The sequence below is a fragment of the Hordeum vulgare genome, chromosome 6H (genome assembly GCF_904849725.1).
Source record: "Hordeum vulgare subsp. vulgare chromosome 6H, MorexV3_pseudomolecules_assembly, whole genome shotgun sequence".
In the NCBI taxonomy this organism is placed as follows: Eukaryota; Viridiplantae; Streptophyta; class Magnoliopsida; order Poales; family Poaceae; genus Hordeum; species Hordeum vulgare.
Window position 1 is genome coordinate 370880700 of NC_058523.1, and position 15425 is coordinate 370896124.

At 42.9% G+C, this 15425-nt stretch overlaps 1 protein-coding gene across 2 annotated transcripts; it reads right to left on the reverse strand.

The window, feature by feature from the left end:
- Positions 1-10518: 10518 nt before the first annotated feature.
- Positions 10519-14307, reverse strand: LOC123402211 (pentatricopeptide repeat-containing protein At1g33350). 2 transcript variants are annotated; one of them, XM_045096102.1, is made up of 2 exons: positions 12349-14307; positions 10519-11015 (listed from the first exon to the last, which is right to left on the reverse strand). In XM_045096102.1, exon 1 carries the CDS (start codon positions 14271-14273, stop codon positions 12693-12695), a length of 1581 nt encoding a protein of 526 aa, XP_044952037.1. In that variant the 5' UTR covers positions 14274-14307; the 3' UTR covers positions 10519-11015; positions 12349-12692. The 2 variants fall into 2 exon arrangements, with proteins under 2 accessions (XP_044952037.1, XP_044952036.1); XM_045096101.1 differs by having other exon boundaries at positions 10519-11072.
- Positions 14308-15425: the final 1118 nt, after the last annotated feature.

A 15425-nucleotide genomic window follows, 5' to 3' on the forward strand; every position in this document is an offset into this window, starting at 1 on the left:
AGCTATGGCATGGCAAGAGGCCAAAGTTGTCGTTTCTTAAAGTTTGGGGATGTGATGCTTATGTCAAAAAGCTTCAGCCTGAAAAGCTGGAACCCAAAGCGGAAAAGTGCGTCTTCATAGGTTACCCAAAGGAGACAGTTGGGTACGCCTTCTATCTCAGATCCGAGGGCAAAGTGTTTGTTGTTAAGAACGGAGATTTTCTTGAGAAGGAGTTTCTCTCGAAAGAATTGAGTGGGAGGAAGATAGAAATTGATGAGGTTGTAGAACCTCTGCTCCCTCTAGATGGTGGCGCAGGGCAAGGGGAAACCTCTATCGAGGCAACACCGGTTGAGGAGGAAGCTATTGATGATGATCATGAAGCTTCAGATCAAGTTGCTATCGGACCTCGCAGGTCGACAAGATCACATATTTCTCATGAGTGGTACGGCAATCCTGTCTTATCTATCATGTTGTTAGACAACAATGAACGTGCGAATTATGAAAAAAGCAACGGTGGGCCCAGATTCCAACAAATGGCTGGAGGCCATGAACTCCGAGATAGGATCTATGTATGAAAACAAAGTGTGGACTTTGGAAGTATTACCTGAAGGTCGCAAGGCTATTCACAACAAATGGATCTTTAAGAAGAAGAGGGACGCAAACGGTAATGTGACCGTTTATAAAGCTCGACTTATGGCAAAGGGTTTTTCACAAGTTCAAGGAGTTGACTACGATGAGACTTTCTCACCAGTAGCGATGCTTAAGTCCGTCCGAATCATGTTAGCAATAGCTGCATTTTTTGATTATGAAATCTGGCAGATGGATGTCAAAACGGTGTTCCTTAACGATTTTCTTAAGGAAGAGTTGTATATGATGCAACCCAAAGGTTTTGTCGATCCAAAGAATGCTAACAAAGTATGCAAGCTCGAGCGATCCATTTATGGACTAGTGCAAGCATCTCGGAGTTGGAATAAGCTCTTTGATGAGGTGATCAAAGCATTTGAGTTTATACAAGTTGTTGGAGAATGTTGTATTTATAAGAAAGTGAGGGGGAGCTCTGTGGCGTTTCTAATATTATATGTGGATGATATATTGCTGATTGGAAACAATGTGGAGTTTTTACAGAGCGTAAAAGAGTACTTGAACAAATGTTTTTCAATGAAGGACCTAGGAGAAGCTACTTACATATTAGGCATTAAGATCTATAGGGATATATCGAGGCGCCTAATAGGATTTTCACAAAGCACATACCTTGATAAAGTTTTGAAGAAGTTCAAAATGGAGCAGTCCAAGAAGGGGTCCTTGCCAGTATTACAAGGTATAAAGTTGAGTAAGACTCACTGTCCAGTAACTGCGGAAGATAGAGAAAAGATGAGTACCGTCCCCTATGCTTCAGCCATAGGGTCTATCATTTATGCAATGCTATGCACAAGACCGGACGTCAGCCTGGCCATAAGTATGGCACGCAGGTTTCAAAGTAATCCAGGAGTGGATCACTGGACGACGGTCAAAAATATTCTGAATTACCTGAAACGGACTAAGGAAATGTTTCTCGTTTATGGAGGTGACGAAGAGCTCGTCGTAAAGGGTTACGTTGATGCAAGCTTTGACACTGATCCGGATGACTCTAAGTCTCAAACCGGATACGTGTTTATTCTTAATGGGGGTGCAGTAAGCTGGTGCAGTTCCAAGCAAAGCGGCATAGCAGATTCTACATGTGAAAGAGAGTACATGGTTGCCTCGGAGGTAGCTAAGGAGGGTGTCTGGATGAAGCAGTTCATGACGGATCTTGGAGTTGTGCCGAGCACACTAAATCCAATAACTGTGTTCTGTGACAACACTGGTGCCATTGCTTTAGCAAAGGAATCAAGGTTTCACAAGAAAACCAGACACATCAAACGACGCTTCAACCTCATCCGCGACTACGTCGAAGGAGAGGACGTAAATATTTGCAAAGTGCACAAGGATCTGAATGTTGCAGATCCGCTTACTAAACATCTTCCGCGAGCGGAGCATGACCAACACCAGAACTGTATGGGTGTTAGATTCATTACAATGTAAATCGCATAACGATGTGAGACTAGATTATTGACTCTAGTGCAAGTGGGAGACTGTTGAAATATGCCCTAGAGGCAATGATAAAATAGTTATTATTATATTTCCTGTTTCAAGATAATCGTTTATTATCCATGCTATAATTGTATTGAAGGAAAGCATAGATACATGTGTGGATATATAGACAAAACAATGTCCCTAGTAAGCCTCTAGTTGACAAGCCAGTTGATCAAGGATGGTTTAGGTTTTCTGACCATATGCAAGTGTTGTCACTTGATGACTGGATCACATCATTAGGAGAATGATGTGATGGACAAGACCCAAACTATGAACGTAGCATGTGATCGTGTCATTTTGTTGCTATTGTTTTCTGCGTGTCAAGTATTCATTCCTATGAATGGGATTTGTCACTCGGTGTGATGGAGAGGTATCTCGGGGCCCACTCGGTAATACAACATCACATATAAGACTTGCAAGCAATGTGACTCAACTGTTAGTCACGGGATCTTGTATTACGGAACGAGTAAAGAGACTTGCCGGTAACGAGATTGAAATAGGTATACAGATACCGACGATCAAATCTCGGGCAAGTAACATACCGAAGGACAAAGGGAATGTTATACGGGATTATATGAATCCTTGGCACAGAGGTTCAACCGATAATATATTTGTAGAATATGTAGGATCCAATATGGACATCTAGGTCCCGCTATTGGATATTGGCCGGGGAGTGTCTCAGGTCATGTCTACATAGTTCTCGAACCCGCAGGGTCTGCACACTTAAGGTTCGGTGACGTTTCGGTACAGTTGAGTTATGGGTGTTGGTGACCGAAGGTTGTTCGGAGTCCTGGATGAGATCACGGACGTCACGAGGGTTTCTGAAATGGTCCGGAAACAAAGATTGATATATAGTATGGTTTCATTTGGTCGCCGAAAAGATTTCGGGCATTACCGGCAGTGTGCCGGAAGTGACGAATGGGTTCCAAGTTTTCACCGGGAGGGGCCCACCCACCCGGGAGTGAGCCCAATAGTCCTAGGGTGGCGCACCAACCCTTAGTGGGCTGGTGAGGTCAGCCCAAGTGGGCTATGGCGCTAGGAAATAAAACCAAAAAAAAAGAGGGAGGTGGGAAGGGAGAGGAGGACTCCTCCTTCCCAAACCGAATTGGAGTTGGAGTCCTCCTCTCCACTTCGACCGACGCACTAGGGGCTCCCTTGAACCCCAAGGCTAGCCCCTCCCTTCCTCCTATATATACTAGAGGTTTTAGGGTTTTTGAGACACAACTTTACCACGTGCAACTCAAACCTATAGCTCGTAGTTCTTCCTCTAGATCGGATTTCTGCGGAGCTCGGGCGGAGCCCTGCAGGAATAGATCATCACCATCACCGGTGCGCCGTCACGCTGCCGGAGAACTCATCTACTTCCCCATCTCTCTTTTTGGATTAAGAAGGCGGAGATCGTCATCGAGTTGTACGTGTGCTGAACGCGGAGGTGCCGTCCGTTCGGTGCTAGATCGGGACGGATCGTGGGACAGATCATGGGACGACGGTGATTTGAATCACGAAGTTGTCCCACTACATCAACCGCGTTTCTTAACGCTTCCCGCTTAGCGATCTACAAGGGTATGTGGATCCAATCTCCCTCTCGTAGATGAGCATCACCATGATAGGTCTTCGTGTGCGTAGGAAAGTTTTTGTTTCCCATGCAACGTTCCCCAACAGAAGTAGTGGTGGATGCTCATAGTTGATGAAGATCATCTTGAGTTGGGAGCAATCCTTGTTGTTTTTCATACTCTTCTCACCTACATGGGTTAGTCCCAAAGAAAAAAATGAACATATGCAAGTATATCTATGGACATGGAGTGAATCACAAATGGGATGATGTCCAAAGATGCATTGATTACCTAGTTCCTTGCTTACCTTTGAGGGAATGTGTGACTCCTTGAACTAATGCATAAGGTTGAGATTGATTGCATATATTTCTTGCCAAAATGAATAAGAGTGAATTTCATTGGCAGAGTCACCCCTCAAGAAATCCACATCAAATTGATAGGAATCCTTGGAGTTGTTGTAGCACTTGTTGAGGTAGAGCTAGTAGTATCCTTGGGAACCCAGTCGACCTTGGCTTGGGGTTCTTCTTCAAATAGGTCAATGCCAACTTAAAGCTTTCCCTTGCCTTTGTGGTCTTGTGGTGGAAGGTCATCTTGTGAGCTTGTTCCTTCGGAAGGAGTGGACTTCTCCTCTTGGGGAACAAACTTGGGTGTGGGATATGGACCTTCTTTCCAAACATCTCCATTGATGTTGAAATAGTCAACACCTTGTTTCTTCCGATGTCCTCCTTACTTGTGCACAATTTCCTCGAATTGCTTACTTCTGGCAAGACTCTTGAAGAAACCTCTCTCTATAATCCCTTTCAATAAATCATTTTCTTGCTCAAGGGTAACTTGGCTAAGAGAATCGTTAGTGGAATCAATAGAGTTACTAGCAACAGTATTATTGGATTTAGCTTTAGCATCGTTGTTACTAGATGAAGAAACCTTCTTGCCTTTATTACTAGTGTTCTTAGGCTTAACTTGTGGAACAAAATTAGACAAGAGTAATCGTTTGGGTAGATAAGAAGAACTCTTCTTTCGTAGGTCATCATTGATTGCTTTTAAGAACTCATGCTCTTGCTCCAAGTTGAGCTTCTCGAAGCATAGATTCTCATGGGTTCTTGCAAGCTCTCTATGATCTTCTAGAGTAGTCTCATGAGCTAACTTAAGAGTTTTAAATTCTTGAGTTAGTCGTTCAATCTCTTTCTTATCGTCATCATTCGATTTCTCTTGACTAGCATGATAATTAGCAAGTTCATTGCCAGTGCAATCACCCGTTTTATCTAGAAGCAAGTCATCTTCTCCTAACAAGTCATCCTCGTCACTATTGAAATCAAGATACTCGGGGTGTGATACCTTGGGGCCTTTAGCCATGAGGTAGTTTCCGACTCCCTCATTTGGTGAATCAAATAAGTCGTAGGAGTTGGAGGAAACAAGTGCAATGTCGGCAACACCTTCATCTTGACTATAGTCGGAGTGGGAGTATAGCTTCTCTCGGAGCGGTGATCAGATTCGGAGCCACAAACCCATTCACCAACATGAGCTTGATGTCTTCTTCTTGAACTGTTCTTGGTGTATTTGTCCTTCTTCTCCGATTCCCTGCCTCTTCGTGAGTGTCTTCGTTCATAGTGATCTTCTCTACTCCTTCTCTCTCTATGAGGTGACTCATCTCTTGAGCTTCGTCTTCGAGGTGACTCATCTCTTGAGCTTCGTCTTCGAGGTGACTCTTCTCTTCTTTTGTAGGGAGCCTATCACTCATTTGAGTAGTGTCCGAGTTTCCTACAATTGTAGCAGTTTTGGTCACGACTGGACGAACGCTTCTCATCATGTCTTGAACTTGAGCTTCTATCTTTGCCTCTACTCTTGTAGAACTTGTTGAATTTTTTGACTATGAGACTTATCTCTTCATCAGTGACAAGATTGTCTTTTGAAGTAGCGGGAGCATCACATGAAGCTTTATAAGCACCACTTGACTTGTTGTGCAGCTTATCTTTGTCTTTGAGTGACATATCATGAGCAACAATCCTACCAATGACTTCAGTTGGCTTGAGATCTTTGTAATTTGGCATCATTTGGATCAATGTGCACATTGTGTCATACTTGCCATCAAGAGCTCTAAGTATCTTCTTGATGATGAATTTGTCGATCATCTCTTCGCTTCCTAAGCCGACAATCTCATTGGTGATGAGAGCTAGCTAGAGTACATTTCAACGACTCCTTCACCATCGTTCATCTTGAACTTGTCAAGTTGACTTTGAAGCACATCCAACTTAGATTCTCTGACAGAATCAGTACCTTCGTGCATATCAACCAAAGTATCCCAAATCTCTTTTGCATTCTCAAGACGATTGATTTTGTTGAATTCTTTGGGGCAAAGGCAGTTGAAGATGATATCGCAGGCTTGAGCATTAAGTTGCAACATCTTGAGTTCATCAATTGTCGCATCACGATCTGGTTCATGCCTTTGTCCAAAGAAGTTACCTTGCACACCAACACGAATAACAGTCCAAACATGAGGATTAAAGCCAAGAATGTGCATCTTCATTTTATGCTTCCAACTAGCAAATTTAGTGCCATCAAAGTAAGGACCTCTATGATGATAATTTCCCTCACTAGATGCCATACTCTCCTAGGTTGCTAAACTAATGAAATGGAGACCAAAGCTCTGATACCACTTGTAGGATCGAAAGTATGTCTAGAGGGGGTGATTAGACTACTTGACAAGATAAATTTTTTGACTTTTCCCGATTTTACTTGAGAGGCAACTACTGCAGTTATGACAAGTCAAATACACCCTACACATGCAGTTCTAATATTATAGCAGCGGAAAGTAAACATGCGAGTGTAAATAGAGGAGTGAGGAAGGGAGATCAAACACATAAGGTTGACACGGCGATTTTTGGCATGGCTCCGATAGGTGGCGCTATCGTACGCCCATGTTAGTGGAGACTTCAACCCATGGAGGGTAACAGCTGCGAGAGTCCATGAAGGGCTCCACCCACGGAGGGTCCACAAAGAAGCGGCCTTGTCTATCCCACCACGGCTTCCGTCCACGGAGAACTAGCCTTACTCACGGTAGATCTTCACGAAGTAGGCGATCTCCTTACCCTTACAAACATCTTGGTTCAACTCCACAACACGAAGTAGGAGGCTCCCAAGCGACACCTAACCAATCTAGGAGGCACCATCCTCCAAAACGTAATATATGTGATAGATCAATGAACTCCTTGCTCTTGTGCTTCTAAAGATAGTCTCCCCAACACACATCTCTCTCACACAGAATATGCATGGCTAGGAGAGGTTGATTTGCTGGAAAGCAGTTTGGGGAGGCTAGTGATCAAGATTCAAATGATTGGATTGGAATTTCTTGGTCTCAACACATGAGTAGGTGGTTCTCTCTCAGAAAATGGATCTGGAAATGAAGTGTGTGTGTTCTGAGTGCTTCTTCCACAAATGAGAGGTGGGTGAAGGGATATATATATAGGCAACAACCAAAATCCAACCGTTACACACAAAGAGCAAACTCGGTGGTACCGATTAGCACTAAAGTGGTGAACTTTTGAATCTCGGTGAGACCGATATATAGAACTCGGTGGCACCGAAAAGGTGACTAACGATCAGATGGTCAAAATCGGTGGCACCGATACTCAAAGTCGGAAATTCCAATTTTGTGTATCTTGGCAACAGAATGTTGGTCACACTGAACTCGGTAGCACTGATGCAGTTTCGGTTGCATCGATTTGGTTGGAATGGCTAGGGTTCCGTCTTAGGTTCAAACTCGGTGGGTCCGATGTGGAAATGTTGGTGACACCGAATTTGTGAATGTGAAACTTGACAGAGTGGATATGTGGGGGAAATGACTGAGTGTTTTGATGGCTAACTTTGAGCATTTGAGCAATCAGTTCATTTTACTACCTCACCCCCTTTTAATAGTATTGGCTTTCCTATGGACTTAAAAGTGATTTCTCACAAATATAAAATGAAGAGTCTTCTAGCTTGAAGCTTGAGCCAATGTTATTCCTTTCTTGCATCCAGGGGCATCTCCACATAAACCTTTAAGCCATAACATATTTTGAACTTTTCTGAAATATACTTGGAAAACACATTAGTTCAATGATGCATATGTTGTGATCAATTATCAAAACCACCCTAGGGAGCAATTGTGCTTTCAACTTCCAGTAATTTAGCAATAATTTGTAGTTTGATTCAGTCATTTGAACTATAAATATATACATCCAACATATCCTATCAAAACAAAACGGAGTTCTCATATATAATTATAAAACACACAAGAAAATATTTTAAATAGGCTCTCCAATTAACAGTAATATATCTTCAACACTTCACTTTTCCTATCCGAAATAATGCAACAATATTTCTCCTCATCATTATCCTTTCTAAACTGAAATTTATTGTGTTTAGCATTAATATTTCTCAAGGATTGAAAATAATAGGTGGAGCAAACATATCCTTGCCAAACACATTTTACAACTGTACCAAACTGGATTTTCATTTTCCGTTGGTTAGGATCTAGTCTTACTTGTGGAAGTAATTGGTCAATAAGTACTTTCTAAACTTTGAAGTCATTAAACTACATGCAAACATTAAGTGTATGTTCGGAAGTCCACCAGCTCTGAAAAATACAAGAATCTGCAAAGCTTTACATTCTCAGCTCCGTTATCTGCAACTGCAGCTCCACCCGCTCCAGGAGCGGAGAGCCTCCAAACAGGCCCTAAGTTGAAAGCCTTACTTTTAGTTTTGGGAAACGCTCCCCATCATACGTGTGATATGAGAAAAACGTCAGACCAGCTGTGGGTCGTTCATTCGTCTTCCACCCCGTCATCGCTACCCCTTGCAGATTACAATTTAAAAAAACGCTCAAAGAAATCACGTATCGTTTTCCCATTATCTCTTCCTAATCTCACACATGTTCCCCTAATCAATCGCCTTGATTCCAACCCACCCACCGCCGAGCTCACCATCATCGGATCGCCCCCGAACTATGTGTCGCCAACACCTCGATGCTGCCTCCATTCCACCTTGTCCATGCATCATCCCGATATTAGGCGACCGCGGCGCCTGTGCGTCTCCGCTCCCAGGATGCTCATAGGATCACACAACGGCTGGAGTACCAGCAGCTGCAGCAGGCACCAAGTTGGACGCGGTTGCGGCACGTCGCCCACGTAGTGTGCAAGCACACCTCAACACCGGGGACACCATGTGCGGCAGACTCTACCAACTATTGGCATGCATCATCAATCTACCTGCGCCAGGTTCAGTTTTTCGTTTGCAATATGGATGTGCAAACCTGCAAATATGACTTTCTGCTAGAGCGTGTTGCTTTACTCAATTTAATATCTGCCCATATCATTGTTTATCCCAGTTCAAGTTGATGTAGCTCACAAATTTTCCACTTATGTTGGGTGATACTTGTGTCACAAATTTCAGCACAATACATCTTTGCCCCAAGGATGCTATAATTTTCATTTTGAGATTTCTATGCTTCTACCAGGTCTCTCATGTCTTGTGATTTCAAAACATTCGGTGCTTCATATATATATCAAATATGTGCTTCATACGTTCAGATGGATTGGCGATGCAACCAAGCTTCTCAAGTTCGGCATCTTTCTGATGTACAACTGTTGCTTCTGTTGTGTTCAATTGCATGAATATGATGCTTCCAAATATCCATGATTCATATGTTTCATACATGCGCTTCTTGGCTGTGCGGAGTTTGTGGCATTTCAATGATGCTTCCATTTTTCTTATACTCTTGTTCTACATTCGATAGCATGAAATTGGTGCTTCCGAACTTTCCATGCTTCCGGAAGTTGTACTTCAGTCTAGATAACTTCTGGCAATAGTCCACAATCAGTTTGCCAAATTAGTTTTTCAGTTCTGGAAGTAGTTCATCTTTATTAATATTTTGGATTATAGTCATAACAACCTATGTTTATATTATCCAATGGATTGTATGACTTAATTTATTTGCAAAACACATTTCCTGCATGCTGTATCATGCTAGCAATCCAAAAAAAAACATGTTTCCATTGTGTTATACATATATTGCAATATAATAAAGCTATTGGTTCCTTGGAGCCATGCTTTGTACTTTTATTTATTTTGCATGTGCTTCTACGTTGGTGAATTTTGGATTCAACCATTGGATTTTTAAGTGAATTTATGTATCAACCATTATTAGTCTGTGCTTCCATCTTTCTCACTGAATGCTTATGTGTTGTACAGGCATTTTACCGCACCCAAATCCAGATGTGCTCTTTGTTGCGTTGTAATGACGTTGAGTGGGCTTCATCCGAGAACAACCAGCTAAACGTTGCAGTTTATACTGTGAATAGCGCAGAGCTCGTGGCGCACGTGGATCTTGTCGATAATCAGCTTGTAAATCGTGTTTTTTTAAAGGAGAAAATAGTGCTATTTTAATTGACCTTTATTTTTTGTAAAAAGGGCTGTAATATTTTGATCAGATATAATTAGTTTGTTCCGAAACTTGTTGTGCTTCAACATGTTTTCCTGCGAAGCACATGTTTCTGTTTATAAAGTATATATGTTTGCTTTACACCAATAAATTATTTCCAAAGCTCTAAAATATATAGCATAGATCAGATGCTTCGCTTGAACAATATGTTTCTGCGGACCACAAAGCATGCTTCCATTGGTTAAAAGGAATGTTTCCATGGCAGAAAAGCTACGTCAGCGTCAAAGTAAAAAATGCGTCTGAAAAATAATTATTATTTATCAGATTTATTTAAGCGTATGTTTCCACCGTTTTAAAAAAGAAAAACCGTATATACAGTAACATCAAACAAATGATTATTGGAAGCAAATCTCCGAAGCAACAAGTAGCAGAAAAAAACAATTAAAATTATACCCCAGATGCATCAAACATAATTATTTATCAGATTTGTTAGTGTATGCTTCCACCAGTTTAAAAAGGAAAAGCCATATTACAGTGACACCAAACAAATGATTCTTGGAAGCAAATCTCCAAAGCAATGACTAGCAGAAACAAATTAATTAGAAACCATATTACAGTGGCATCAAACTAATGATTCTCCGGAGCAAATCTCGGAAGCAACAAATATATGCTAATAGTCCTACGTAATTAACTAAAATCAACTACCACCAGATGCATCCCTGAAAAATAGGACTTACCTCCTGGGCCACACATGCACACGTTGGAGTTATTACGCATGAAGCAGTCAATTAAGGACTGAATCCAGCAAATCAAGCAGGGAGGTTAACGACAGATCGGACCACCAGCCTGCTTTTCATCGGACGGCTACTGACTAGTCTGATAAGAAACAAAGCATCACTGATGCCTAGCGCTTCCCTTTAGTTTTAGGACAGGGACCCTAAATCTCAGGTGCAGCCCTGCAAGCAGCCAGAGTTCCCCTTTTATTTCAATGATATACCTTCCTTTGCGTTGCTCTAAAAAGAAACAGATAGAACAGCCAAAGTTACTAAAGCATTCATAGACATCACGGTAGCTGGAACTGAGAGAAAAACAAATTTCACCTAAGCCATACTAGTCCTTTATATTCCAATGTGTCAATCGTCAAATGCTTTCGCAATTTCTCCGGGTCCGATGAAGCAATATAATTTTGAACCAGACCTTTTGATCTTTGGTTTTCTTTCGTAGTAATAATATCTCGGGGTTTGCAACGAAAACTTGGTATATTGACTATACGACCATTAACTAAAATATGTCTATGGTTGACTAATTGACGGGCCCAAGGAATGGTTGAAGCCATACCCAATCGAAAAAGGATATTATCCAAACGCATTTCAAGTAATTGTAGTAAAACCTGGCCTGTTGACCTTTTTTGCTTTTCCAGCGATAAGTACATATCTAAGTAATTGTCGTTCTGTCAGACCATAATGAAAACGCAATTTCTGTTTTTCTTGAAGACGAATACGATATTGTTCCTTTTTCCCAGAATTGAATTTTTTTAAGATTACTTCCAGATTTAGGCAAACCAGACTAGTTGTGATCTTTTCCGTCTGCCATGTTTTGAAAAGTTTTGCCGATACAAAATGAAACCATGCTTTGAGAACAGTCTTATGTGATATACTCAGCATGGAATCACTTTTTTGCAGTATATTTCCGAAACCACCAACGCCTTAGAAAGGGTTAGGTGATTTATCGTAAATGTGCGGCTTGCTTGAACAGTTGCACTAACCCAAACATACTCACGAGAGCCTATAGCCGATCCTGTTTTCACTAAATCATCGAGTTATCATCCTAGAAAAGTTTGAAGAACAAGCACATTGAATATCACAATGTAGGTTATATTAAGTAAGATGATATACATCTTAATAATGTGGCAAACCAACAAAGAGGGGAAAATGATTGAGTATTCCATCGAGGACAAGTTTCTACACCATAGAGGCGGTCAATTTCTGTTTGACATGCTACTATTGATAGATACCAGATAGTAGAATAGCTTCCACCAGTCACAAGACAAAATGGCATATCAGATTGTCAGGCAATAGTCGCTAACCAATGGAAACACAGAACGTCGATCTAATCAACAGAACAGCAGTGAAGACAGAAGATAGGGAAGCTACACGTGGGACTGAATGTGAGACTGCTAGCAGCGCCACTGATTATTAAACTGGCACCAATCAATAAGATTAACGTAAATATATAAGGTCATTCATAATGCAAATAATCAATATAAATAACATGAAAATGCATGCATACCTTATACACCAATTGCGGCATGAAATAGTAGCGCCCAAGTCCGCTACAGAAGTACAGTACAGTGCTGGCATAAGTACTACCTCTGGCATGGAGTAACTTGATAGTGGGGTTCGAGGGAACACCGTCATGTGTACATCCAACATAACTCCTAACAAGCCTAGGTCAAAAGTTTCAATTTACCCCACTTCACTTACGGAATAGAAGTTCCCGACTTTCGAACTAAAACTATCAATCTATCCAAATAAACCCTCATGTGCTTTTCTTCTATTTAGGCTTCAGCCTGTATTGTCTACTTTTCCTAATAATATTATAAAGGCAGAACTCCTGTTGCGCCTTAAAAAAGTTCAATCCTGACACATTTCCATTGAGGCTGCTAATTCCACAAGAGTGTTACAGATGTCCTCTGATACAGGATGAGTATCGTCACCAGAGTAAAACATGTGTGTCTTACGATCCACCTCGATCCAACTACAACCAGGCACTTTCTTGCCCATATCCTCCTGCATCAGCTTCCGTATCTTGGTAACCTGTTCCCAGGATCCACCTTCACTGTATAAGTTTGCCAGCATCACAACATAATTAACATTGTTTGGATTCAACTGCATTAACTTTCTTATAGCAAACTCAGCAAGCTCTAGCTGTCTGTGTATCCTACAGGCATTGAGAAGTGACCCCCAAATGACCTCATCTGGTTGGACTTTCATATCTTTGATAACATTCATTACATCTTCAAATCGTGCTGCTCGACCAAGAAGGTCAATGATACACCCATAATGCTCAATCTCTGGCTCAATTCCCAGCTCATCACACATGAGTTCAAAGTACGTAAGCCCTTCATCGACAAATCCACCATGGGTGCACGCATTTAACAATCCCACAAATGTGACCTCATCAGGTTCAATTCCTGCGTCCCTCATCTCACCAAAGACAGCAATTGCACTCTTGCTGTGCCCATGTAGTGCAAGGCAATTAATCAGACAATTCCATGTCGTCAGACTCTTGTCGGAAAACTCATCAAACATCCACCTCGCCCCCTTCAAAGTCCCGCATTTGCCATACATATCAATCAACCCATTCACAACAGACGAACCAAAACCAACATAGCTCCTCCACGCATAACCATGGATCACCTTCCCGATCTTCAGCATCCCAAGGTGCCCACATGCAGATAGCACACAAGCAACTGTGGTCCCATTGGGCCGGAACCCCTCTTCCACCATCCTGCTACAAATCCCCAGAGCCTCCAGAAACAATCCATTCTGCGTGCAGCCAGCGATCATCGCATTCCACGCAGCCACATCCCTCTCGGGCATCCGTTCAAACAGAACAATCGCATCTCCGACCTTCCCGGCCCTTGTGTAGCCGGACAGCAGCGCGGTCCAGGACACCACATTCCTGTCGGTCAAACCATCAAACAGCTTTCGTGCGTCCAGCATCATGCCATACCTCGAGTACCCATCAAGCAGCGAAGTCCTTATGACATCATGCGCGTGGAACCCGCTCTTGTAGGCGTGGGAATGGATCGACTTAACCAGCTGGACGCCGACGACGCAAGCGGCGCGGAGGACCAGCGGGTAGACGAACTGGTTGGGCGCGGAGCGGACGCGGCGGAGCATACGGAGGAAGAGGGCGAGGGCGTCCCGGGCGTACGCTTGCGCGGGGGACGCGGCGGCGTAGGCGGAGAGCATGGCGGAGTAGAGGAAGACATTGGGATAGGGCGTGGAGTCGAAGAGGCGGCGGGCGTAGGGGAGGCAGGAGAGGCGGAGGGATGCGAAACGGAGGAGGTGAAAGGTGGTGGGCTGCGTGGAGGCGCGGGCAGTGACGACGGAGTGGGCATGGAGCTGCTTGAGGTGAGCGAGGGTGGCGCACCGGGAGAGAACGGCGACGAAGTCACCGTGGGAGAACGGAGGAGGTGCCGGAAGCATCGTTGCTGCCGCGCCGCGCGGGACTTCTTTTTTGTTTGTGCTGTGTGCGACTTTTACGAGAAAATTGATTATTTGCCATTTTCAATACCTGGCTTCGCAAAATTGCCACTTTCAACGTTGGCTTCACAAAATTGCCACTCTGATCGTTGGCTCCTTGATTACCATACCACTTCTCTCTTTTTAGTGATTTCCTTTTTCTTTTTTACATTTATAAGCATAAGAAAAGACCAAACTATCCCTAATTGTACATACATCTGATTATCTGTATGGAGCAGGGAAGAACAAGTTGGTGACCGCCCGACCGACCGTCCCGCCCGAGAGACACATTGACAGTCCTTTTCAGAAAGTGGAAGAATAGCAGCATTATACCGTCCAGAATCCATGTATAAGGCGTCGACGAGATCGACGGCAGACGACGTTGACAAGAGCGTCAACGAGATCAGCGGCGGACGACGTTGACGAGAGCGTCGACGAGATCGACGGCAGACGACGTTGACGAGAGTGTCGACGAGATCGGCGTCACGACGTTGACGAGATCGACGACGCACGACGTTGAAGAGATCGGCCGCTGTGTATAGGCGATTGGTGGCGGCAGCATACACGTATTTTGGGCAGCAGATGCGCGGTGTATCAATCAGGAGGTCTCATCAATCAGAACGTGTAGTACGTGAACATATAATCAGGGGTAGTTTGGTATTTTCCTGTGTTTATAAATGTAAAAAAGATAAAAGAAAATCACTAAAAGGAGGAAAGTGGTATGGTAATCAAGGAGCCAACGATCAAAGTGGCAATTTTGCGAAGCCAACGTTGAAAGTGGCAATTTCGCGAAGCCAGGTGTTGAAAATGGCAAATAACCAATTCTCTCGACTTTTACAACGGAAGAATTCCAAATGAACCTTAAACTGATAGAAGAAAGTTAAACAAAACCCCAAACTTCAAATCCCTGAAATCAGCACTCTTAACTCTCTAATTCCAGTCCAAATTAACCCTAAAGCTGTTTGGGACAGAAAAACGCTGACATAGCAAAGTCAACGGGGATTCGCTCTGATTGTTGGGACAGTTGGGCGCTCTGGAAGGTGAATTCAGAAGTTAAATATATAGTTCAAACCGCATAGAAATATGAAATGGATAGTTCAAATTCAGAAGCTAAAC